Raw genomic sequence first — 27,518 nt, forward strand, 5'->3', positions numbered from 1 at the left:
TGCAAGCTAACTGCTAACTCCTGCCCGAGATAACGGCAGCGCTTACCTTGGTGTACGGCGACGTTGCAGCCGTGTCCATCGCAGTAGACCAGCGGATTTTCCGCCCAGCCTCTCTCGTCTGAGCAAACACAGCAGCCTCCGATCATCTCCTTCATATTACTCGTCGAGAACTCGTCGTCCGCCGCCAGACAACGCTCGCCGGAGACCATCTACGAAGAAAGCGGACATGCGGAGGAATACGACATACGGATACACCGAAACCTTCGCTGAAGACGCCCCTCTGTCCCCCGCTACACCGCTTTAGGTCCCACTCGATCGAAATGTCATGTTTTAAACGTGTTTACGTCCGTTTTCGACACCGTATTTTTTCACCAAAACATCCACTTCACGGCGCGACGGTGAGGAGAAGAGGGGGGACTTCGTAGAGAACAGGAAATGCGTAATGACGCAAGGCGCGCGTGTGTGCGTGCTCCTCTGACAGGAAGTAAAAGACGGATGTGATTGGATCGCCCAAAGCAACGTTCCATTTTGGCTCCACATGGCCGAGGTGGTTTAGAAACTTTGTAGCAAAAAGACTTCCCTTGACTCGGTCCAGTGTCAACAGTGTAGCAACATGGAGGTAAGCAAAGATCACAGACAGAGACACACCATACCCAGAGGCTGTTAAAAGCACAAAGTCAAAAGAACAAAAACAAAAACCAAACAAACCAAAAATATAAATAAATAAAAACGCAGATGTACTGTTTAAAATTTAATGACAGTTCTTTTAGTTAATGCACAAAGCTGTGGTTTTCAAAATGGGGGCCAGGGATCGACAGGGGTCCTTGAGTGGGTTATAAGAGGTCCTCAACAAAAGCAAAGAAAAATAATATTTTAAAGTTTATCACAACATTTTGGAAGCTGGATCAGCAAGGGAATAAATAGGTTTGGCTGTTTTGATTGGGTGTAAAGTATACTAAATCTAGTTTGATTACTGACTGACTATGACAAAATACTCAGAGGGGATTCCCTAGGCAAAATCTCTTCAAATTGGGGTCTGTGCGCCAATGTGCATCTATCATGTGAGTCCTTGACATGAAAGTTTTTTGGAACCCCTGACATAGAGCACTGCTACATTGAAAAGAAATGTGAATATTTTCTATTCCAGATTAAAAATCAAATATTTTACTTTGAGCATTAGGATCATGATTGACCATTTTACAAAATACCTGAATTTAGAGCTGAAATTATTATTATTTTATTAATTGAATAATGAAATTAGTAACTTATAATCAAAAGAGACATCATTCTCAGATTCAAACTTCTCAATTTTGATGATTTGCTTTTCCATAATTGTATTATTTATTTATCATCTTTAGGTTTTGGTCTGATGGTTGGGAAAAATAGAAATATAAATCCATCAAATTTGGTTCAGGGAAATTTTATTCAGTTTTATAATATACATTTTGTAATGACAAAGTAAGGTCGTTTGTGATGATCCTTCACTGCATTGGACTACTTTCGTACACAAAACAATTGACTGATTAATCAAGAAAACTAACTGATACAATAAACAATATTGTAAATAATCTGGACAAATTGTTTGTTCCCGCTGTGATTTATGTTTGTTCTCATTCACAAGTGCATCCTTATAAATCAGGCTTGTAGATGTTTTATTGGATTTTATTGCATCTTATTGAACTCATTCAGAACAACATGAGAATAAATTAGATTATAAAAACAACAGCAGTTTTTTTTTTTTTACAGCTTTACAGTCAATGAAAACTATAGGTTTTGATACATTTAAGAGATTTCCTAATCAAAACAATGATACACTTGATTAATGGTTTATATACACTTCTCAAACTAAATATTTTGTGTTTTTCACAGTGCCATTTCAATATATGATTAAGAAAAGAAAAGGTCTAGGCTTAGTGAGCACAGAGACAGACTTGAGACAGTAATTTGAAAAGCTGAATACCTAAGATGAATACCTTTATCTTTCACAAATATGAAATGGGCTTTGAGAATCCTGCATCAGACTGCATATCAGACCTGTCAATATACAGTTTTGTTTTGACAGCATCCCCATGCTGTTGCCAAGGATGCTCCAGAACACACACACACACACACACACACACACACACACACACACACACACTACTCCAAGCACTCAGCTGCTGCTTGCATCACCGATTCCTCTGAGTGAGCTCCCGCTCTTGGTTTCCAGAGAAACGTAATGACTTGCCAATAATGCGCAAGAGCACACGAGCGTCCTCCGTGTAATATGGTGAGCGAGAGGTCCCTGGGAGTGCCTGCCCATTGTTTGCTTTAATTTCAAATTGCTCAAATGCTCCAGTCGACACTGGGCACTGCACTAAAAGGGGGTGTGGGAGGGATGGGGAGCTGGGGAAAAGGAAAAAAAAAGTGAATAGTGTGTGGCAGGGGAAAACCTATTAGAGCTGGAGAGAACAAAGGGAGGCGAAGGAGGGGGCAGCGGTTGTGGAGGGGCCCATATAGCTACTGAAACACTGAAAATGGCAAATGATTTTTACAACTTGCACTTGATTAAGTCAAAGTCTGCTTGAATCATGTATAATGTTCCTTGGGTTGTCAGAGAGGAGCTGTCTCTGAGACAGAAAATTGCAGCGACACTTTCTGCTATTGGTGACCTCAAAGTACATACAGTGTATAGCACTTAGAGCTTTTATATAATTTCAGGTATTCTGTGATTATAACCAAACAGTCCTCTTAGATGCTTCATGTTAGAGCTTTGTTGTTAACACTATATGTCATCAGGTTGGTATTTGTATGAGGATTTTTAAATCTACTACAATAGAGCTTCTGCTACAGCCCTTCAAAATTAGCTGTCTTGTCTCAACTGCATTCTTTTGCCACATAAAAGATATATAGTATAATCATTGATTGATTTTTATTTTGAACATATCAAAAATAGAAATAAAATATGCAAGTAAGGTGGAAAACACAACAAACAAGAGTAACAAATGAAATCAACAGCAAACATTCAGCAAGAATTAATAATTCATGTCCAAAAAGGAGCAGGAAGTTGTGAGTACTTGTCAAGTCCCACCAACTTTTTTATATTTAATTGATAAACTTTGTGAAGTGTTTGACCATTCCAGTTTGTGTCCCAGTTTTCACTATACACAATCAAATTAACAAGCGTAAAAACAGTATTTTTAGAAAAATTGCTAAAAGAAAAAAAAAATGAACACACAGAAACCTGCACCATATTTCCACAATATAAATATAGCCTATAGAGCAGGATTCATGTCATAGGCCACTGACTCTGCCAAGGTTTTCAAAAATTGCGCCTTGCAGCAGGTAGCGGATTTCACTTGCACAATATAGTAAAGGTGGACCTGGGTGAAAGTGAGCAGAAATAAGAGCCTGAGACAACATCCTTCCCATTTCCTTGATTTTGCAGTTTATAAGCGTCCAAGAGAACCGTATAGAAACAACCTATCAAAATAAAAGATTTTAGTTGGCTTTTTTGCAGTGCGCTCATTCATATTCCCTCTTATTCATGTCTCTTTTGGTCTACATTTAATTGTCAGAATATTGACCTTACATCACTTGATTTAAAAAGTCAGAGGGCTCTCTTTCATGATTGGGTTCTTGGTATGTTTGCATAGGCTGAGTGAAGTTTTGTGGTCTCTCTGTGCAGAATGGGATCTGTGTAAAATACACAGGGAGGAAAGGCAGCACTGGGAAAAGCAGCCCCCCACACCCACAGACTTATATGTAAACTGCATGGAAATGGCATTGTGTTGATGCATTGTATACACAAATGTTGGACATGAACTGACTGCCATTTATTTATTTTGACCAGTGGTTACTACTTTTTATAGACTGCCCACATAACTCCATCTTGTATGTTTTTGTGGCATTCATAAATTCTCAGAAAGACCCAGGAGTGAGGAATGTTTGTTAGAAACATCACACAAGTAATAAAATCCAAATTTTGTTCTTAAACATTGTGTCCCAAATATGTGTGTGTGTGTGTGTGTGTGTGCATGTGTGCACGCGTGTGTGCGCAAGTGTGTGTGTGTGTGTGTGTGTGTGTGTGTGTGTGCGTTGCAGGGGAACTCCGCAGAAAACTAAAGCAGTCTGGGAGGAATGTTTTCACAGACTGAGCTCATAATCTTCAGCAAATGACTAGTGACAGCTAAGTATAGGACTTTTATTTTGAAGCAATTGTGTTCTCAAACAGATGCCATATGCTTGTTTTCAAATCAGTTTATTAGAATGATGGGTATTTTTCATGTGTGTGTCGTGTAGAATCAACGGCATGTAAACAAAGCACCCGGCCTAACATTATTCATGTTAAATTCAAGAAAATGTGCGTTGCGTGACATATTTGATCAGCTTTGTTTTACACAGTGTAACACAGCATAAATTTATCACAACTATTATTCTTTAAGCCCACTTAAATAGATACAGTTAAAACAGTGTTTCACAGACCTCATCCCTCCTTATTCCTCATCCTCATCCCATCTCCCTGTTGCAAGAAAAAAATGATATAGTAAGGATGGACAATATATTTATGTTAAATCAGAACTGTGCTTGAGATATTAGCCTCTTAGATTTTGGATATCATTATATCATGATATGACATATGTAAGGTCTTTTCCTGTTTTTAAAGGCTGCATTACAATAGAGTGATGTACTCTTTTGAATACATCAGTGTTCTAACTGTTCTATCATTTGTCTTTATCCACTTATTGATCATATCTACATTACTGATGATTATGCTATGAGATCTACTAGAGGATCATGATATTTATTTGTCCATATTGCAGAGCTCTTCTCATTATGTTTTTCACTGTTTGAGAATTTATGTTATGTTATTTTGGAGTATATTGAGATATTTATATTGTATATCATGGAGTAGCCTAAAGATGTTGATATATTGTTTATAACCCATATTATACAGTATGTTTTAGTTCATTCAGGCAGTAATTATAGGTTATATATATATTTAGGTGTGGACTTGGGCTCATTCTGCATATCTTTCCCATGGTTTGTGGCAGTTTATGGTAAATGTAGTATCTGTGTAAGGGCTATAATGGTTGTGACAGACCATGTGCATTCCCATCTGTGTCATATGACTTCTGTCCTCATAAAACTGTATGATGTGTTAGGAGCAATGTAGGAAAACTTTCTGTCAAATCCAGTAATTAACCAATTTAGAGCTGCAAAGATTAGTTGATTAATCAAGTGAATGAAAATTATTTGCCAGCTGTTTTGATAATCAATCATTTCAGACATTTGCTGGTTCCATCTTCTTAAATGTAAGGATTTTCTGCTTATCTTTGTCATTTATGACAGTAAATGAAGAGTCTTTGGGTTTTGGACTGTTGGTTAGACAAAAATAACTAATTTTAAGATGTCACTTTGGGAAGTTGTGATGAGTGCAGTTTTTTGGCAGTTTCTAGACTAAATGATTTATGTGAAAATAATCAGCAGGATAATTGATTATGAAATAATTGTGAGTTGCAGTGCTAAACCAGGTATTTGTTTTAGTATTTATCTACTTTAAAAGACATTTCTGTGGTTTTAATCTGCCTGAGTTACATTCCTGATGTTGGAAAGCGTGAAACACGTGCAAACACTGACATGACGTGGAGAGCTAATCGAGCAGCAATGCTTCTTTCTTGGTTGCACCACATTCGGACGACCCATCAGTATTTACCCAGGGTCTGCTCCTCTCTGGTCGGCGAGCAGCGTGCTCAGGGGCCCAGGAAAAAATAGTCCCAACACGGCGGGGTGAAAGGTGAAGAGATCCCCTCCCCCCACCACTGTCCGCGCACACTTCAGGCTCGGATTGCATGTAAAATCACATTCTCCCAGGGTGGTTGGGGGGTGGAGAGGAATTCATTGTTTTGGCATGGGGCAGTGGGTTTGTGTCATAAAAAGTGTATGCTCTTACAAGTGCCTGCGCCTCCTTGACCAAAGTGTCTCCATAAAACTCAATGCAAAAACAAATGACTTGGGGCTGCAGGGGCAACACGTTCGGCTTGATGAGTGTTAGAAAAGCGGTTAAAAAGAGTTTGGAGGCTCGCCTGGACCTAAGACTTTTATGACCAGTGAGTTTATAAAAATGTGTGAAATTCACCGGATGAACCAGTTACATAAACATCGGTTCAAGAAACTGGTTTACACATCTCCAGTGTATGGCGTGCATGTGTTGATTTGCTTTGGATTTTGCAAGCCTGTTAAATAGAAATCAGCTATGAACTTAATATTTATATTCAAAGTTGGGTAGAAACGGATTACATGTAATCGGGTTTGAAAAACGTGTATATCTATGTGCATATAGTTACATTGTCAATGATTACTTAAGTATATTTTTAATTACGTTTTTAAAGCTACAAGCACTGATTGTAGTTTCAGTGATTATGAAACGTTTTCAGTTCATTACTGATGCCTCTGTATGACCTACATAGGATAACAGGAACCCTTAAGAAGACTGGGTATGTCTGTATAACTGTTCTTCATGCCTGCCATCTGGTCGGATTCTCCGTGAAATCAGATGAAATGAGCCCGTGTTTACATTTTTCCAGGAAAGGTTAGGATATGAGTTTTACTCACATCATTTTTATTTTTGACGTCATATGTTGTGGTAACTATGGCAGAGACACATTTGTTCACAGGACCCCCAAAATCAACAGTGAAAGTTCTCTGTATAGCGATTTTAAAATTGGGAACCTTTTTTTTTTCATGTGAAAATTAGATGTGCAAAGAGAAATAAAGGAATAGTTGTGGGACTCAATTCTGTGTCCTTTTTTAGTATAACGTGCAATATTTTAAATTTTTGATTCTGAAGTAATCCAAAAGTAAACCCAAAGTATTCCGAGTAGTTTGCATTTTCGTAATCCAGCGGTTTACGTTACGAATTGCAAAAACTGCAGCATATTCCTGACTACATTTCAAAGTAATTTGACTCAACCGTGTTTATATTCCATAAATGATTAATGCATCTAAGTTTCAAACAATTAATTCCTGTTACAATTGAGGTTATACACTGCACAGAACTATGGAGCACTGGTCATGTGTATTCATTGGTGTGTGTGTGTGTGTGTGTGTGTGTGTGTGTGTGTGTGTGTGTGTGTGTGTGTGTGTGTGTGTGTGTGTGTGTCCTTACCGTAATCCGTCTATCTCCCCCATTAAGCCGGTCTTCCACAGTGAAGTAGTGGAAAATGTGAAAAAGGGTAGGTAAAAACAGCAGTCAGGAGTCTCTACGAGGCCATTTATTTAATAAAATAGACGTTTTAATCATTTATGTTTCACTTTCAAATATTATTACTGTATCATAATTGTTATTCCTACATATTAATGTGAATTTTGGTGGTTCCCCTCCGCTGTAACTCCAGCCATGCCACAGACATATCGAGCCTACAGTAGTAGCTCCTTGTCCATCACTAGGAATGAGCCTGAAGTGCAGATTTTGTCGTGAGAGGCATTTTTCCCGTATCACCAGCACACTGGACTGTTGTAAGAAACCTCCACCGAGCTTGAGCTCTCTCCTCTCGGCCACTTGGGTTCGTCTCCTCCCCTCCTCGTTCCGGCCGACATCCAGGCGCAGGAGAGGGTGGAATAAGTGCCCCTGTGGCATCTGGTGCATCGCGAATCTGCATCACAAAGAGTCGCTGGTCTTAATTGGAAATACTCGAGTATATATTTATATTTACACGATGTTATTTTTATTCAGTAATTATTACATTATTATGTTATTGTTTCAAACAGCCCTCGATTCGACCTTGGGATAAGCTGAGAGCTCTATTTCAAAAACAGCGTTCATGGGGTCACAGTGGGGCGTCTATTAGCACCGATGTTTGAGAAGCTTTTCCGGCAGATGTTTTGGCAAATTTAACCTGATACTGATAGGACAGTTAGACATGTTTAAAATGTATTTTATTTATTATTTTTTATTTTTAAGGTAAAGGTGAAAATCCCTATTTTGTTATGTTTCCTGCTTATGTAATAATAATAATAATAATAATAATAATAATAATAATAATAATAATAATAATACAATTTCTCAGAAACTGAAATTGCTGGAATTTCAGTTTAAGCCCATAGCTTTCTAGATCATCATTAAGCTTGTGTCCCACAAATTTAAACTGGCAGCGGTGGTAAGATACTACATAAGTAATTCCTTGTACTTATAATATGAATATTAATATATATTAATATATAATATATTATTAATGTATTAATATATATGTTATGGCTTCACATCAAAAGCATTGGCCAATACAGAAAAAAGTTAGGAGAAATTATATATGTCGCAGTTACCTTATAAACGTCAATCAGTCTCGTTATTTTGTGACATAAGATGTGTTTATGTTACAGGACAGTTGTGTTTTAAGCAAAGCGCACATGGCTGGTCAGTTTGGATGTGGACAACAGAAGTGGTGACATTGGTTGAAGTCGTCTTCAAGTGAGAATCTGGCTATTGCTACTGTATGACCCGGGAAAAACAATAAGCACGTTTTGAGTTAAACAAAACAAGAAACTCGGGTTCCTCCCTGCATTTCCCAGGCCGGGCACAGTGCACCGTCGTGGCACTGGGATCTGGGAGTTATTCCCTCGGGAATTTGGACCTCAACAACCTGCCCCTCCTCTCACTTCACTCTGCTGCATGCGTGAAACTCTGCATGTCCCGTGTATTAATGCTGCCATACAGAATCAGCATGTGAAAAGCGAGTTTTGCTGCAACCAGAGCGAGAACGTGCAGGTCACTGGTTGCATTCAAAGCGACGAGAATGCAGATCACATGACCCATGGGCGTACGGGAGTTAAACTAGAGATAAGTGATAGTGAAGTGATTGGGCAGCCTATAGGACATATCCACTGAGAGCTGAACAAACGCAACACACACACTCACACAGTGTGGTGTTTTTCTCTTGGTGTTTTTCAGCTGCCTAACCTCTAATGTCCACAATTAACTGTGCTGGTGCGTAAAATGGAGTACACTGTAAATATAAACCATTTGTTTTAGCCAAAAAAAAGTTAGTGTCAGGGCTGCCTAAAAACTTTAAGTTGACTGAATTTGAAAAGGCAAGTTGAGGTAAGTTCGTAATGACTCAACATAAATGAACTTTTCTAGTCAAATAAAGTTATTAATAATTTTGTTGTACTTGTTCAATGAGCTTAAGATATTAAGTTGTACCGACAACTTATACCATACATATATAACACTCATGTTTTCATCAAACCATAAAAATGAGGGTATTAGGAGAGCTTCAACTCTCATGCAATACGCTGATCATGTTTCTTTAGAATGAATGAGTTGATTTGACTCTGTGCAGTTCATTCATGCAGCTCATCATTTTGAGTCACAAGACTTCAAATTAGAGAAAGTCATGTTTATAAATTAAGAAATGTCAGAATAAATACTACAAATTTTGAGTTTGGTTAACTTATAAAGTCTACATATATTCATGTAAATTTATGTTAATTTAATGAGAAAAGATTAGTTGACTCCACCAAATTCCTGTATTATTTTTTTTACAGTGTATAACCTACTTCATAAGTAAAAGGAGATTTCTCACACTAGAGGCTGCTATAATTATAACATTTAATTATCTCTATGATTCTATGTCACAGTAGGCTCAGCCATCGTAATATAAGCGCTTACATTAGAAGCAAAAGGCTCGACCCTGAAAAAGAGAAAATATTTTCGGTCCACAACAAAGCACAGTCCCTATAAATAGGCTGACATTTCAAGGTGCAACACTATGATCCTCTAGATACGTCCACACGTGTGTGATGGCTACAGGTGCTGTAAATAATGTGAATATATATTTCTTCCCACTATTAATTCTTCCATTACGCACCATTCACACACTTCTTTGTCTTGTTTGGTTTTCACGATCTTGTCCACGACCACCGCGTTAGAGATTATTCTCTACAGTCCAGTATTGCGTGGATTTCTGTGGACGTGATCCAGTCATATTCAGAGGTTTAACAAGGAGCTATAATAACAACGCCTACATATATAACACGGTGTTTGATGTAACACCGAGGTAACATCGGCGCTATTTAACACGCAGTGAATGGTCTGTAAATAACTAAATAGGCTTAACATTGAGGAGATGAACGTGCCCAGTCTTGAGTTTGGCCCCATCGCGCACAGGGCTGCCCGTGAGGAACGGGCCACATGGGACTCACGTGTTTTATAGATAACAAAGACTGAGCATAACGCAGCGACTATTAGAAAAATATGGCTCAGGGGCAAACACAATAGCGAGTCTAAACAACCTTCTGTGGGCCTACCGGTAATTCATACAATTAGCCTATATAATATACTATCCAGTCATATAATGTGGACAGCGTTGTGGGTGGTGGCTTCAGCGCCTCTGCTGTCTATGTACGTAGCCTGTGCTCATCTGTGTGTGTGTGTGTGTGTGTGTGTGTGCGTGTGTGTTTGTGTACGCGCGTCTTTTGAATGTGTGTCTTTCTTTGTGTGTGCATACGTGCCGACGTGCGCATATGCCCGTATGCATACTCTGTGAAAAGTCAGTCATGTGTATGTGCGTGCATGTGCAAATGTGAACGTGCAATATGCACATGCGCATAGACAAAATGTGTACAAAGTGTTGCGCATGACACCACAAATACAATTTCTATATATAAAATAGTCTTGTAGATAATGTTATGTTCAATAATCCCACAGTAGCTGTTCCTGCTCCCTCTATTATATAAAGCTACTTGTTGGTAGTAACGTATCACTGTATACATATTAATAACATATCAGGTTATTAACATATATTGTTGTAATTTATTAGATATACTCTGTATTTGTTGCTCCAATATGTTCCGTTAAAATGTCGTTTAATGTAACATCTTAATTGGATTATTTAAGTGGCTGCAGCTTTAACCTACATTGTCTGGAAAATCTTGTGGGAAAAGCAACCCTGACTCTGCACTTTTAGTCTGTCCAGTGACTGTTCACGTTGTTTTACCGTGCAGGGTGAAAAGTAGGCAACAATATCACAGAAATTTGTCGGTTTAGCATTACTCCACTTAATTCACAAGAATATCAAGAATGCAATTTCTGAAATTCGACGGTTTTTATAACAATTCCATGCGTAAATACATAATATATTACACCCTGCTTTGCAGCACGTGTCAAATTATGACACACACACACACACACACACACACACACACACACACACACACACACACACACACACACACACACACACACACACACTGTAAAGGGAAAAGGTATAAAACAATTGGAAATGCCGATGGATTTATTAAAGCATAGCCAGACAAATGTAGACAAAACATAGGCCTACGCAGTCTGAACAAATATTATAGAAAAAGTAGGTCAGTCTATACGAGAAAAAAAAATCATATGGAGGAAACTGTAGAGCCAACAAAAGCAGATGAGTTTAGCCTTGGTCAGGGCAGCTCCCTGAACGTGGAAAAGCAGCTCTCCAAGTGTAAAAAGCAAATGTCTTTGTTTAAGCTGCGCTGCGTTAACACACATGAAACCGTCTAAAATAGCCGGAGTGTGGAGTCATTTTACCAGCATACAATCGATTCCATATAGGAGGACTACTACCGCATGCGTTTTGATGTGGACCGAAAGGGAATAGCACAATACATTCCAGTCTTATCATGACAATTTGCAGGGTCATGCTACCCATGAACTGGGCTGAATTTTCAGCTGCTCTTCACTGAAATATGAACTTGTCATAACTACGTTATTTACTCAAACAGCAAAGTATGTGGGCACAATTGTAAACTACTGTAATGGCAGGGTGTGGGAAGGGGTGGGGATGGAATATCCATTTTTATTGCATCACCTGTCAGCGGCGTCCAATGGGCGTCGACTCCGAGGGCATTAATTGATGAAGGTGTCTCCAGACTGGCGCACCTCCCCTCTATGTCATTTTATTTGTGGCTCAACCAGCAACCAGAATAGCAGCTGCATTTTAGCTCTTATTCTGTTTCTCTCTGTCTCGGACTCTCTCTCTCTCTTCTTCCCTCCCCTCCACCCTCACGACACCCTCTCCCTCCCTCTCTTCTCTCTCTCTCTCTCTCTCTCTTCTCGCTATTTTATCCCTCTGGCTGAAGCAGTGGTGTACACCTACCCCTCGTCCTGCTGCCGTCCAGAGGGGAGTGGAGCCGGCAGAGGCAGGTAGGAGCAGCAGCAGCCCCGGCTTGGTGGACGTATCCGTCGCATTCCTCCACCATGTCAGACCCGGGCAAGAGGCGACGGGTGGATGCTGTCGGCTCATGCAACCTATTAGACACCGGCAGCTCCATTTAACTCCGCATGTCAAAGTTTGCATTACATGACGCAGCAGTGTGGATGGATTAAAGGTATGAGCAGGATGCCTTGAGCTCCGTGCCATTTACTGGTGAATCCACAATACACTGAGAGTGACTTCATGGATTAATACATTGGTGGAGTGGATACATAAAACATGGGAGACCTGGAGTGTGGCTTTGAGGAAATGCAAGGAGTGAGACTGGGATACCTGCTCATCAAAGGCAAGCAAATGTTTGCTTTGTCTCAGGTCTTCACCGACCTGCTGAAGAACATCCCTCGGACCACGGTGCACAAGCGCATGGACCACCTGAAGGTGAAGAAGCACCACTGCGACCTGGAGGAGCTGCGGAAGCTCAAAGCAATAAACTCTATAGCTTTCCACGCCGCAAAATGCACTCTCATATCGCGGGAGGACGTGGAGGCTCTGTATTTCTCCTGCAAGACGGAGCGGGTGCTGAAGTCCAACAAAAGGAAAGCGAAAGCGGTGGCGGTGTGCTCCCCCGGGGATGATGGGGATGCCTCCCCCGGGCTCCTGCGTGCGGACGCCGAGCTGTGGAAGGAAAAAGTTTGGTTTAGTTTGCACGGTGTCCCGGAGACTCTCACACTTCACAACAAAACCGGCAGGAGGAGAGAGCTGTCTCCTTGCCTTACCGACTCCAAACTACCTCAATTTTACCACAAAACCCACGGGCGGGAGTACCGTTCGGTGACAAAGTCCAGTCACAAACACTTTAAAAACTATGAAACAGCGAAAATAACAGGGAACCGTGTTACTTTGAGCCAAAGGCACTCGTTTTTTCGGAGCGCGGTGAGCCGTCAGCCGGTGGTGCTTCAGTCCGCCATAGCTGCTCAGTCCAGGCTCTCGCGCTCAGCCGGCGACCTACTTCACAAAAGGAAGAGGAGGCGCGAGGGGGGCGGCGGCAGGGACAGCGCGAGGCACTCGTGGAGCAGGAGCAGACACGCGCACCACCACGTACCACCGGTGCTACTCGTGCAACCCAAACCACCCGGGACTACTTCTTCTTCTTCTTCTTCTTCTTCTTCTTCTTTCGGTGCTTTCCACCTCGGCGCGGATTTCTATCTTGACCCCAGACCTCACCATCACCATCACCACCAGCACCACCATCATCACCATCACCACCACCACGAGTTCCCGGAGAGTTACGAGAGCAGTGACACCGAGTCCAGCACCTACTCAGACCGGGCCTATCACGACTCGGACTTTGGGTCGGGTTTCTCCACCACCAGCAGCAACTCCGGCAGCTCAGAGGAGGAAGAGGAGGAGGGTGAGGATGAAGACGACACAGAAAGTTCAGAGGTCAGCTCAGACGAGGAGGAGAGCTCCTCTCAGTCCGATTCGAGCTCCGTTTCCAGCCGTGTTTCAGTCCAGAGTATCCGCTTCAGACGGGCCCGGGTTGGGTCGCTCGTCAAAACTCTCAACAACACAAGTAAAGCACCTTTGGTCCTGCAGCCCACTTTTCACTACAACAACCAGCAGCAACAACAAGAGAAGCAACACAGGATCTTGGGCCATGTCCCCACTTCAGATGAGAAACGTCAGAAATGTGAATTTACTGAAACTAGAAATGACTTGGGACTCTTGCAAACACCAAAATTTAACTCAGCTGTTGTGTCGGAGAGTTTTTTCACTGAGTCCAAAAGGGAAAAGGCCTTTGAGGCTGACCCAAACACGGCTGACCCCGTGGTGGACGAGCTGAGCCCTTATTCACGAAGTAAGGCCCTTCACCCCTCACGCAGGACACCGGGGCACCACACCAAGTCACCCCCTGGACTGTATGACCACGACAAGCCCCTAAAATGTGCCGACAAAAGCCTCAAACTGCCCACTCCGGTGAAAAAAATCAAGACCGAGGCGGAGGAGTCCTCTGTGACCGACAGCAACAGGACAGCAGCCAGGACACCACCCTTCAACCTCCATAATGTGAAAGTTAAAGTGGAGGAAAGCTGTGATGAATATGAATACCAGAGCCAGGCCACTGTAGTCAAATGTAAAGGGGATAATAAAGCAGAGAGCAGCATCAAACAGGGGGACTTTTTCAACAGCTGCGGAGTTAAAGCCACAGAAAAGAGCCCTGATGTGGTCCCAAAGTCCCTCTGTGACCCTCAGGACACCCCATATATCGACGAGGGGGAGCACGGGAGTAAAACCTCCAGGGCTCCGGTACCGGGGAATAAAAAATCCAGAGTTTCTAGGACGCAAACAAAACAAAACGTGCCCAGGCTCGGCAAGGCTGCCTCCTCTTCCTCTTCCTCCTCCTCTTCTTCTTCGTCTTATTCTTCTTCATCTTCTTCTTCTTCTTCTCGTCCCGAGGAGGTATCCACGGAGGATTTACCGAGCAGACGTAAACGCAGCAGCAACAACACGAGCACTGTAGCATCGCCTGCGAAAACGCCTTTCAGCCTGATGGCAAATTTCCCATCCCCGCCGTCGCTGGTTGTTGGCAGCGACGGGGATTTGTGCCCTGCTTACTCCCTGAACTCGCTGAGGGGCCCCGGGCCTCCCCCTCCGTCCCACCCCGTGTGGAGGTGGCAGCCAGGCGGCCAGATCCTCCCTCCCCCACACGCTCAGAGAACTAGGAAATACTGAGCTTTACAGCAAAAAACAAAAGCCCCCACCGTGTCCATCTCCAGCCTAAATCGTCTTAACGTGAGCTGACCAAATTGCTCGCAACTTTATCGGTGTTTATTATTATATTTTACCTTCCCTTCTTATTTTGTGAATGGGTTTACATTCCGCTTTGTTTTGAAGTTTGATCGAGGCACAAGATCCCTTTTTGGAGCCTCTGAAAACGCCCGCAGGACTGTGAGACACCGCTCGTGGATTTATGCTTAAAAAGAAAACCTGTTTTAAATAAGCTATCAATCCTAAGCAATATGTTAGGTTCTCATTATTGTGTTTACTTGACTTCTTTTTTTTTATTTTAATTATTTCTTCTTCGCTTTTCTATGCTCGACCTGTTGGATTGTATGGTGCCAGGGTTTCAGTGGTTTGTGCTTCGTCTGAAAGGGAAAAGGGGTGAAAAAGACAGAAAAACACAGCATTCCTTGATATGAGGCTACTCGTAATCTATCTGCGACTGAGAGCAAGTTTGACTTTGTAAATCACGCAAAAATCAGGGTTTCCCATTCTGTGCCACTTGGTATATTTTATATATCAAAAGCTGTGTTTTCTTTCTGTTATGCTGACCAGCTTGGCCACAGTGGACCACGTGTCCAAGTGTTCAATTTCAGAGAATTGTAAAATTTGGTTTATTAGTGTCTATATCTATACATACTCACGGTGAAGCCTTTATTAGATTTGACAGGAATTTATTCCTGGTGGTTGTGGGTTTTTTTTCTTCATGAGTCCTTGTGATCTGGTTTTCAGTCTTGTTTTTATTTCTGCGGAGTATTTCCTGGTTTGCAAATGTGTGAGTGTGCACAGACGCAGGCCCCCAGACACAACACAGGCCTTATGTACAGACAATCAAAAAGAATAAGACTCAGACCTTCATGACACGTTGGCTCTCACGATAAACTCATATTCATGTTCCTCCTGATCCACTTGGCAACCGGTTTCTTGCGTTTAGAGCACGAATTCAAGTCAAATTTAAATGTAAATCACAGAGATGATGACGATGTCCAAGATCGACTATGGCTGGGATGTGTTTCAGGAGTCACAGTGAGGAAAATAGCACCAAACAGCGTGCAACACCTTCTAGCTACTCTGGCTACTCAGAAACAATGCGACAAAGCACAAGAGATGGGCTTAAATGCATTGCACTTTGATACTGTTTGGGTGTCTTGTTTCAGCTTTAGGGTTTTCTGACCAGCCTGTGAAATGATGTCTGTCATAGAAAATTAAAGATGAGTTTAATTTGGATGTAGACAAAAAAAAAAAAAAAAAAAAAAAAAGCCAAACTGCATTCATTTGATTTTAATATTTAGGAGTCACCTACACGTGAGTTTTTATTTTCACCATGCCATTTTCTGATTTCCTGTAATTTAATAATATGCTAATTTCCGTGAAGTCTATTCTATTTTTAGCTGGAGTCAGTTGTCTCCATATGAGTTGGAAAAATTGCCAATTATGTGTTATTATTGGCTGTGTCCTTCTCTGAGAGGCCCAAAATACAATCAGGTTTAAAAGCATTGCTTTCTTTTTGTCACCATCTTTAATGTAGGCTTTTGAATATGAGCCTCTAAGTGAATGTAGTAACCCAGACCTACATTCAGTAGTAGCTCCTCCAAACCAGTGTACACACCTTTCCAAACAGAAGTAAATCAAGTGGTTGGAGTTGCACCTACATGTAGGTATTTTTTAAGTAAACGTGTAGATGTGTGTTAATGACAGTGCAGGACGCGCACTGCTAATTGGCAGGCTTTTCTGTCTGCGACAAAGAGAGGCCCAGCTTATGGCGAGCCAGATCACAACAAACCCAAAGCCCGTGAATGATGTCAGCCCCTCTCACAAGCACAGCAAAGGGTGCATTCATTCAGAGGATTGTAGAAACTTTTATCTAATGGGTGATTGTATAAAAAAAAAAAAAAAAAAAAAAAAAAAAAGTACAAAAAAATGAGTTTGCCTGAATCAGCGTGGATACATATGGTAGATGTTTAGCCACTCTGCAGCCATGAAGCCCCAAACTCACCATGGGCCTTATTTCTGCGGCTGGAAGCGACAATTCAAACTTGAACTTATATTCACAGCCTGTAAACTGGCTATTTTTGAAGCCATGACACAAGCTGGTATATGAGCAGGCTAGCAGTAAAAAACGGAGGGGGTTGCACAGGGTTTTGAGAGGGGGGGGGGGGGGGGGGGGGGGGGGGGTGTTGCTGTGTTGCAAGAGCGAAGCTTTCAACCTTTAATCCGCATGTCAAAAGCATAGGCTGCACAGGCATAGGGAGAAGAGGAATAGCCTGCGCCCAAAGCAGTGCGGGTTTGCCCCCCTGACGCACCAGCCTATTCTCACGCAGCACTCACAATGCGCGGCTGAGGCACGGAGATGGTGGTAATGGCCTGTTGGGAGGGCCTTTCCACCGTTAAGACAAATAGCTCTCTGACAGTGACGCTATCAATGTAAACAATTGCATCGTGCAGCAGCAGCTAGAGGCTGCGTGCACTCTCACCCCCTTCCTCCTCCTCCTCTTCCCCACTTCCCTGCCCTCCTCATTCACTCATTTACTTCTTCGCTTTTTTGATACAATACTTGAGGTCAGGTTTTTGACGTGGAATTTGAAGTCACTGGTTGTTTATATGAAACTGAATATTTATTTTTGTGAATTTTTCTGGGGTTTCTTGTATATTGTTTTTTTTTTTTTGTGAATATATATAGGACAACTGCACTCGAAATGGAAACTTGAACGGTGGATTTCTGAAGCACTTTCCCTTTCTTTTTTTTTTTAATTATGAAGCATTCATTAAACGCGACTTGAGTGTAATTATCAGACTCTTTTCTCTTTCTTTGCAGTTGGACAATCGTGTGTTGTTTGGGGGGGTGAACAGATTTAATGGTGGAGAAATTGGCCAGGGATCTGCGTTAGGAGAGGGTTATGAAAACAAAGAAGCAGCCTAATTTTCTAACTTTTTTTTATGGAGTTTCTCCCTTACTTTTTATTATCCTTTATTTTGGGAACACAGCTGCTTTTCATCTTTGATCTGTCTTGCCCTATTTTGTCATTAGCCTTTTCAATTTACTCTGTAACACTAGTAATTTCATAAACGGTTAAAGGCATTTAGGGAAAATTAGACATATCCAGTCTTTAGTTAAATAATAGATAAGAGCTCTGTCCTGGGGCAAAGAGGTGTCATATTTGAAAGGAAATGGAGCCAAAATACATGTACAGTATGCTTATCTACATTGTGGGCAGTTAAAACAGAGTCTGGGACCACTTGAGGTTTCTGCCTGTTAAAACGATGTTTTTCCACACCACTGTCGCCACAGTACTTGCTCTTAGTAGGAAGTGTAAATAATACCCTATATAAATAGTACGATCAGTGCCTGCTCTATATTAAAAATGCCCTGAGATATCTTGGTAGATATCCTTAAAACATGGCTGCACTCGGTAATCTTAAGTTATAGTAGTGAGGGAATCCCTTCCCCAGTGTATTTAAGGGGTGTGTGTGAGGGAAGAAGTGGTAGGCCTGCGGAGCTTGCAATAATAACAAAGAGGCAAACCGCAGACATTTACGCATGCAGCATTTCCAACCACTGCGCATGAGGTGGAGCAAGCCTACTCGGTTTAATACATGGGGCAGAGAGAAACCTCTATAAACCGGCCTAAACAACACTCCTGCAGAGACCTGAGCAACTCAGAAAGCAAACAGGGCTGTAGTTTGCATGCATTTACAGGAAGGTTGTGAGCAGAGATGGTGAATAAAACATATTATTCACTTCCATAAATAACTATATCAACCCTGAAGCAGGATTATATTACCAAATATTGTATAAAAAAAGCCAAGAGTGTAGTAATACCATAGGAGAAGAAATAAAATAAAATAAACAAAAAATCTGTATGGATACACATAAATACAACTAAACTCGCCTAAAGGCTATTCAACTTTCACAATGTTGTGTACAGCGCAGGATCACGCAACTTTTCTAAGCAGCTTTGACCAGACTTGCCCTTCATTCAGTCTGCCATGTTTGACGTGATGTTTCCCTGATTAATGGGACTCTGCGGTATATGGTCCAGGCCAAAGCCCCGAGGTTGATAAGGGGAGTCGGGGGCTGGCAGGCTGTCTGGCCCCGGCACGGCTGCTGCTGCTGGAGCCTGGAGGGGCCATACTGGGAGCGGAGGCAAGCCATTATACTGCTGCTGGCGTTTCAGGGTTAAATTCCAGTGCGGATTGGGAACCAGTAGACTGTAACTTCTATAGAATAACAATAGAAAGAATAGATGGAAACAGGGACAAAACAAGCCTTAAGCACAATTTGGTTTTAATAATAATAATAATAAAAGATCATGTTTTTAAAGAGCTCAGCCTATTGCGCTCAAAATTATATTTGACGCTGACTGCATGTTTGGGAAACGAAGTTATGGGTAATGCTGACAGACACATGCCGCGTTAGGGTCAGCACTTTGCATTGATCTTCGAGACAATTAAATACATGGAGACCGATAAAAGCTGTCAGGACGGTTTTATGTTGAATCTCTCAGCTGTAAAGTATTTGCCCCTACACACAAGGTCACTCACAAGCTCATAATATTTTGATGTAAAATATATTGGTAAACAAAACAAATCTGTTGACGGTTTGGAGTCACTTGGGAGAATTTGTAAAAAAAAAAAAAAAAAAAAAAAAAAAAAAAAAAGTGTGATTTAAAGGGGCAAGAATTACTTGGCCGTGTTCTTTTTTCTAGTGTTCTTTCTCAACTTCTGTCAATGAATTTGTGAGCCCTGCATGATAAAATAGCCCCAAACGTAACACTGAAGCCTCGCTGTCCCGTGAAACCTGCAGATTGCAAGCAGACATTTACTAGGGAAAACTCTTGGGATGAAAAAACATTTGCACCATCAACCTAAAATTAAAATAATGCAGGAAGAAAACCCCTTATTTATAAAGAATCAAGAAAAGCGGTGAAACTTCAGAGTTGTTAAATCTGACAAGGTGATCTCACTTTAAAAAATCTAGGAAACTGCTTGCCTTAAAAAAGTCAAATAAATATATTAGTCTTAAGTTATGTTTACTTAAGTAAAGTTAAATAATCACAAGTTAAAACTAATGGATATATTTACTTATCCTTTTTAAAATTGCATATACATTTTCCTTTATCATTTTAAGTATGATTCAACTTGTTAGACTTAGCAGTAAATAACTCAAATAAATTACTGAATTAATTCTGCACAAGGGCAGTGATTTCTTAGACAGACTTTTCAGTTCTTCTTGGTACAATGCGTGCTCAGTTAAGAGGCTAAATACACAATTCAAGACACTGAACAGAGATTAACATAGTATAGTCACTCTGGTCTGGGTTTCTAGGATAGTTCAGTCCTGTGCAACTAACTAATTGGTGTATGAGCGTTTAGATGCGCGTTAATGATATTAATAGATGGAGACATGCTTACGTTTATTTTATTTAAAGCTACTACAATGAGTTTTTAACTGGTTTTAAAGCCGTCTCAATTTAATAATGATGCCTCTACGCTATATGACCTACATAAACAAACAAGACCATCAACGATAAGACTGGCTGTTTCTGAGCGGTCATTCTTAATGTTTGCCACCTGGTCAGATTCTACTTGAAATCAGATTAAAGGAGCCTTTTTCCCATTTTCCCAGGCAAAGTTACAGCGTGTAGTGCCTTAGCCAGCTAAAATGAAGCAGGAGGAGAGTGTTTTATTTCCATAATTTTATTGTGTGATATTATATTTTGTGGTTTTGGTGGTGGAAACACTATTGGGTTTGTCAAGGGCCTCTAAAATCAACAAAATATGAAAGTTACTTATAGTAGCTTTAATTGCACAATTTCAAGATAAAGGCTTTTCTTTAATTAAGTGAAACATCATGTGGAGTTGAATTGTGAGCTCGGACATAAGATTTATCAAAGAGCAGAGCTTCTGTTCAAGGTGTAAAACAAACTTTCCCCATCGAGAAAAGTTGGTATAAATCAATATTGGCTTCTCTACGCGCTCCTCTGTGTGACCCATGTGCTTTTCTCTCTTTAAAATGAACTTATACGAGCTATAGATCTGAGAAACAGAGTGGATAAAAGGCACAATTAAAAAAAAAATCTTAAAAGTCTTTTCTCTCTCCACACTTTCTCTCTCTTACCTCACCTTTTGAGGGAAACGGACTTTAAGTACTTTCACGCTTCAGATAGACTTTAACTGGAGTTTGAGTTACTTTAAGGACCAAAGATTAATGTATGGAGAGCTTACTGAATCCAAAGACTTATTTACAACCATAATTTCATAAAAATACGCTTTTAAATCTTCAACAAAAGTCCCCAAACTTCTCCATTTACAGCCTATGTGTATGTTACTTTTATATTTTAAGTGTATAGTGACGGGTAATCAATCAATATGCTTACAAGTCCGAGATCTCCATGAATTATAAATAAGTAGTACAAAGGTCAGAGGCTCATGACATTATAATATTCATATAATCATGCAGTCATTAGGTTACGTTAGGGCGGAGTGATAAGAACACACAAGAAAAGGATTTGTAGTCGTTTCCGTCAATTTATGCCGAAGTTTAGTTGACTAGATACAATAATAACAAACAATCCCACATGCGTTAACATTGTCTGCTAAAGTCTGTTTATTCACTTCGCCACAGCCTCCACCACCACGGTAGTACGTGGCTGAACGTGAAGGAGGAGACAGCGGGGAAACAGCGCTGCCTCTGCCGAGTTTTACCCGGCATCCCCCTGCACACACACGGGGTCAGGAGGAGGGATGGTGGCCTGTGAGGAGAGGAGACTGGAAAACTGCTGCTGCTGCTTTTACTTTGGAAAGTCACATTCAAGAGCTAAATGTTCAAAAATAGCTACTGAATAATATGTTGGATAGTTTGTGAGTGCAAGTAGTTAAAATAATAATAATAATAATAATGATAATTTAAAGCTACTAAGGAGGTTTCATATTTTGTTGATTTTAGAAGTCCTCCTGGACAAAAGCATAGCTTTCACCACCATAAACCACGAAATATAATGCCAAAAATAAAATTATGGAAATAAAATCTCTTTAAGCTTCATTTTAACTTGTGAATGTACCACTCACTGAGACTTTGCCAGGGAAAATGTCATACAGGCTCATTCATCCGTTTCAACTGATTTAAAGGAGAATCTGACCCGGTGGCAGCCATTATGAATAACTATATGTAAAAATATTAAACCGATCTTCGCGCGGACGGTCTCGTTTTCTTATGCAGGCCATATAGAGGCATCGATATTAAAATGAGACTGTTTCATAACCAGACAAAAACTCTCTGTAGTAGCTTTAAAATGCACACAGGGTTAAACGGTGTATGTGTTTTCAGAATTTTCCTAAATTTACTACTGAAATTTACTTGATAAAACCTAACCTAACCCTAACCGTAACCATATTAGTTTAGACTCCTGGTAACACAATAAAATACATAATAATTATTCATTATATTATTTAATAAAAATAATGTGAGAAAACAGTCTATTATTATTATTATTATTATTATTATTATTATTATTATTATTATTATTATTATTATCATCATTGTTGTTGTTGTTGTTGTTGTTGTTGTTGTTGTTGTTGTTGTTGTTGTGTAGAATAATCTACCAAAATTCTGACTACATTCTGACTGAAACGTCAGAATTTTGCTTTGATCTTACTTCGATTTGATCACCAAATTAGTGACTTTTGCTGGAGCGACTCCACTCTGTGTTTTCCAGCCTGCATGTGTGTAAATTAAATTGAAACGCCCTCGAGTTAATAACTGACCCTAAAGCGCTGAAAACATGTTTAGAAAAGACACAGGGAGCCCACAGAGCTGCTGATGTCTCCGGTGGTGGTGGTGGTGGTGGTGGGTTTCCCTGGCCAGAGTGACTGCATGGATGGGGGGAGGAAGGGGAAAACCAGCACCAGAGGGCTTCTGCTCGGTCATGGAGCTCAACTCCATTTGTAAAGGCTTTTCTGCGGACAGGAGAGAGCCAGATGTAGCCTAATGTTGAAAGGAGCATGGAGACTAGAGCAACTTTTAACATACAATTCAATCAGTTATCAACTAGTCTAGTACGACGGCGTGTGTTGGGTTGGTTCGGGCGAGCAGTGCGTGTCCACAGGAACACCAACTGGACAATGTCTCTTCTGCCATCTACCAACATATTTAACTGAGTCTTAAAACTATTTGCCACTCGCCTCTCTTTTCTTTTATCCCTATATTGTATTCATGTAGTCAGTGGCTTCCATTAGAGGTTTACTTATGAATAATTCATCAAACTGAACCAGGGGACAATTTAAAGAGCTGTACAAAACTATTTATACATTTCTTAAATTCAAGTCTTTTGAGTTCCAATACTGTTTAGTTGGTGGACATGATTTCATCAGAAATTAATAAAACATTATATTTATTCAGAGTGAGAAATTGCACTTTAATTAGAAACTATGCAACCTCAGGTTTATGAATTTTTCTAACCTTATCAGGATTCTCACTGTCCTTTAATGTGAGAAAAATGTTGTTTTCAGTTAGACTGGAATGACGATGATGACTGGAGATTAAGACATGCAGCCCAACTATAACCATGTCTGCTTTGTGGACATAAAACTACATTGTTACATTTAAACCCAAAATCTATTTTCATACAGTTATTTGGTAGTGACCCACATTTTAAATAAAGAAAGTTAAAATTTGAAATTCCTGTTGTTCACTTTTTTATAAATTGTCTAATCCCATTACATGAATGACTGAACATGTGTCATGTGTGAACATGTTTCAATAACCATCCTGAGTTTATTGTTACTACTATCATTATCATTGTTATTATTATAATCATTAATTGAACATAATTATACTTAAATTAATTTATATTATAGCTTTATTTTATATAAGAATATGCATAAAAATTAAACCACTCATTAGTAAAGAAATATTAATTGAGAAGGATATAATTCATGGAGGCCTTTTCTTTAAGTTTTTGTATCGAAATCAATACATTATTGGTCTTAAAAGGAACCCCTCCTCCACACACACGTACGCACGCACACACACACACACACACACACACACACACACACACACACACACACACACACACACACACACACACACAGTGGTTTCTTTGTTGTAAGCTGTGGTGGAAACACCTTGTTTGTGACAAGAGGACATTATTTGCATTTGAAGGCATATCTTTGCATTAATTTTTATATTATTTATACAAAACCCTTCAAACTTTAACAATATATTTGCTCTGAAATGGTTAATCTTACTGATTTTACTGGTCACATTTTTTAGAGGTAGACCTAAAAGATGTTGGAGAACTTTCCATCAAAAGGTATTTTGTGTTTCCATTATTAAAGAGAGTAAAAAAATCTCACAGTAGTATTAAAAAACAATAAGAATTGAAAAAATACCTGCATATTTTGCAGTTTATAGATAAATTAGCTATAAAACGTGCAGTCTAAGGGGGCATGTAATTTCATGATAATTTAAAGCTCCTGTGTGTTTATCCTTTATATCAGCTGATTAAAATGTTCCACAGTTTGAAAACTAATATCTGGGCACTAGTTCCCTTTACAATGTTGAGAACATTACACACTATAGGGGGATTTGAACACAGCTACAACCGGCAGTGACCTTTGACCCCTCATACCAGGGAGTTAGGACAAGGAGCCCAGGCTGGATTGGGGATAAAAGCCACCAACACAAACAGAGAACCACTCCTCCATTGCTGCAACCACATTATATCTCAAAATTGTGTTTAATTTGTATTATTAACATACAAAATAGAAGTAAAACTTCTAATAAGTTCCAAACACTGACAGAAAATGAGTTGGATCTCCACCAATGGCCTGCATGCATTCAGGCCACAGCTTGTCGATTATTGATTACTATGTCAGCGCCCAAGTCGACAGATATTCTCACCTACAGCCCCTCTCATTCAGTTAGGGCTGTATGTCAAACGTCAGACGCAGCCTATTGCCTTGCTGCAGGGCACACAGGCAGGAGACATGACGCGTCAAAACCAGATTGAGTGGATGAGCTGCCTTTCTTCTCCTCTTCAAGTGAAGTTTCTGAAATTGGGTGGTTGAGAAATATAATAGGACATTTTTTAACGGGTGTCTGGGCCTTTGGCAGATAAGGTTTCAGCCAACCTTTTTCACCCACTTTCATTATATTAGGTATTCAGGATGTAGGACAAAGGGGAAAGCTGGAGATTCAAGGCTCATTGTAACTAAGTCCTTATATTTTGGTCTAATTTCACTGGGTAGTTAGAGGGCTTGTTCAACTTGGAGTGAAAAAAATGTAGAACTTTAGTTAAAAAAATATTTATGCATACCTGTAGTACTCAATAATGCATTATCATTGAAGTTATATTATTTAGCCCTTTATCCTGAATGGTACTGCTATTTTTAAAGTTCGAATATGTAGGATCTATCAGCTGCTGTTCGTAGACACACCAAAGACAGCTGATTGTTGAGTCTTTTTCTGTTTTGTGAAATAAAGACATTTTGGGTTGGTAAAGCTCCCAGAACACAATATAAAATAATTCAGGTAGAGGGACACCACCACACACTACTAGTGGGTCATAAATGATTGAGTGGAATTTTCTTTTCTTTTATTTTTTTTGTACATTTTTAAAGCTACTACAAGGGACTTTCATACTGTTTTTTTTTTTTTTTACTTTGAAGGCCTCTGAGAACCAAAGTGCCAGTGTTTCCACCATGAAGACTACAAAACATAACATCAGAAACATCATTATCTAAATTAAAATGCCCTCCCGCTTTGTTTTAACTGGCTGACATGTAACTTCGCCTATGAAAATGTAAACACAGGCTCATTTCATCTGATGTCAGGAAGAATCTGACCTGGTGGCAGCCACTGATAACAACACAGAAATCTTCTCCAGTATCTCCAGGTCTTGTTAACTCATGCAGGTCATATGAGAGCATCAATAATAAATAGAGACAATTTCATAACCAGTTAAAAACTCTTTGTATTAGTTTTAAAGAATAATCCTGCTTACTATGTCTTTAAAATGTGGCTGTTATGTTAATGATCTTAGCTTTATTTCTCCCTTCAGTCAGTGTCTTTCTTTGTGTTAAGACTTAGAAAGTGATGCTTTCAATTCATTCAACAGAATTTTATTGTGATATAAAATATTGTGTTTTTTAAAATATCCTGATGATTCTTTGTACATTGTATTGTTTCCTCCCACTTCTTTTGCTTTGATATTACTTGTATAATATCCTGTTAAACATTTTTTCTGTGTCTTTTATTTTCTGCTCAGACCCAGAGGACTGCTGCTGGTGATCCAGCTCTGATAAGATCTGCATGTTACAGTGGATCCTCGTTAATAATTTGGCCTGATTGAAGATTGTTTGGGGTGTAATCTGAGCCCGCAGAGCTCCATCTCCCCCCCGGGGAAAAAACGGCAACAGAGCGCAGTCAAATAGCTTTTAAATAAGGATGTTTAACTTAGGCCTACATGTTTAAACAGTCACAGTCACAATCTAGTCAGCAAACTTTATTATACGTATGCTTCTTGTGTTTTAACAAAGCCTTAGGACCTTATAGATCCATTAACTCGAGTCCTCTAATAGATCCATTAAACCCTTGATATGTTGTTTTCTTTATTTCTTACAGACTACCCGTTTCCTAGACTGATCACCAATTACTTAATTAACTTTCGATGAGTGTAAAATCTTCAATTATCAACATTTGCCTTTCTGATCTGTCTTAAGACACATTCATTCTGTCTCTGACCTCTCTCTTTCAGATGTGCGCCCAGAACTGCGCCTTACTTTTTGGTTTATCTCGACCCTCGAAATTAGCCCTTCGTTTTCAGGCCTCCTTTATGGATCCGCAGTTGAGCAGCTTGTAAATGATTGCGCGAATGGACTGAACAAGTGCCAGAAGCAGAGAGCTGGAGCACGCAGCGAGTCGGTGTGTGCTGCTGCTGGAGCTCTGCGCACAAAGGGGATCAGAAGAATCAGGTAACTTTAGAGGATGATAGACACGACACGCTTGTCCACTTGATGCAGCTGATTGGATAATTAATGTACGACTTAACTGAGGGTAAGGCCCCATTTATAATTGAGCCCTAAGTGACAAATCTCACATGTTCATGTGTTATTGTTGAGACACAGGAGGCCGTGTTGTTTTATATCTGTGAAAACAGGAGCTATGCTCAGGGTATGTGTAACCTTTGAGGTTGCAATAGCAGAATCCCAAAGACAACAGGAAGATACAAACGTCTGGAAATGGGTAAAAGGTTTTGTAATTTATTTAGGCTAATTACAAATCTCAGGGGGCTGGATAACATGTTTTATTTGAATGTAAAAATGCAATGACTGCTGAGATATGAAGAAGTACCATCTAAAACACTTTGTTAACCATCTACGTTTAAACTTATACCATTACTGCAGACAGACACCAAGGGCAGGTAAATTAGATGCACCTTTAAACACCTCTGTCTCTCTTTAAATGACCTACTTTGTGTTATCGACCTGTCGTGGTTGTTTACTGTTGTGTTGTTATTTTGCTTTATGTTTGTACTCCATACCACAATGTGTGATCTAAAA

General features: G+C 40.1%; 2 protein-coding genes and 1 long non-coding RNA gene across 5 annotated transcripts in view; 2 read left to right on the plus strand and 1 right to left on the minus strand.

Annotated features, from left to right (window-relative positions):
- The window catches only part of mllt10 (MLLT10 histone lysine methyltransferase DOT1L cofactor), a 59,920-nt gene extending 59,505 nt beyond the window's left edge, over nt 1-415 (minus strand). For 2 of the 3 annotated variants that reach the window (XM_084746787.1, XM_084746786.1), the window contains exon 1: nt 47-414. In XM_084746787.1, coding sequence (XP_084602913.1) covers nt 47-209 — 163 coding nt within the window. In that variant the 5' untranslated portion in view covers nt 210-414. Of the gene's footprint in view, nt 1-46 lie in introns of all 3 variants that reach the window. The other variant, XM_084746785.1, reaches the window with a different exon arrangement.
- A 69-nt stretch (nt 416-484) lies between these two features.
- LOC146307435 (uncharacterized) lies at nt 485-27,518 on the plus strand. The gene is made up of 2 exons (XR_014772688.1): nt 485-619; nt 26,225-27,518. It is a non-coding gene; the product is annotated as an uncharacterized LOC146307435 (long non-coding RNA).
- On the plus strand, nt 11,238-17,740 carry skida1 (SKI/DACH domain containing 1). The gene has a single exon (XM_084747180.1). It carries the CDS (start codon nt 12,453-12,455, stop codon nt 14,904-14,906), a length of 2,454 nt encoding a protein of 817 aa, XP_084603306.1. The 5' UTR covers nt 11,238-12,452; the 3' UTR covers nt 14,907-17,740.

The sequence above is a fragment of the Lutjanus erythropterus genome, chromosome 21 (assembly GCF_056507025.1).
Source record: "Lutjanus erythropterus isolate fLutEry1 chromosome 21, fLutEry1.hap2, whole genome shotgun sequence".
NCBI classification, from domain to species: Eukaryota; Metazoa; Chordata; class Actinopteri; order Lutjaniformes; family Lutjanidae; genus Lutjanus; species Lutjanus erythropterus.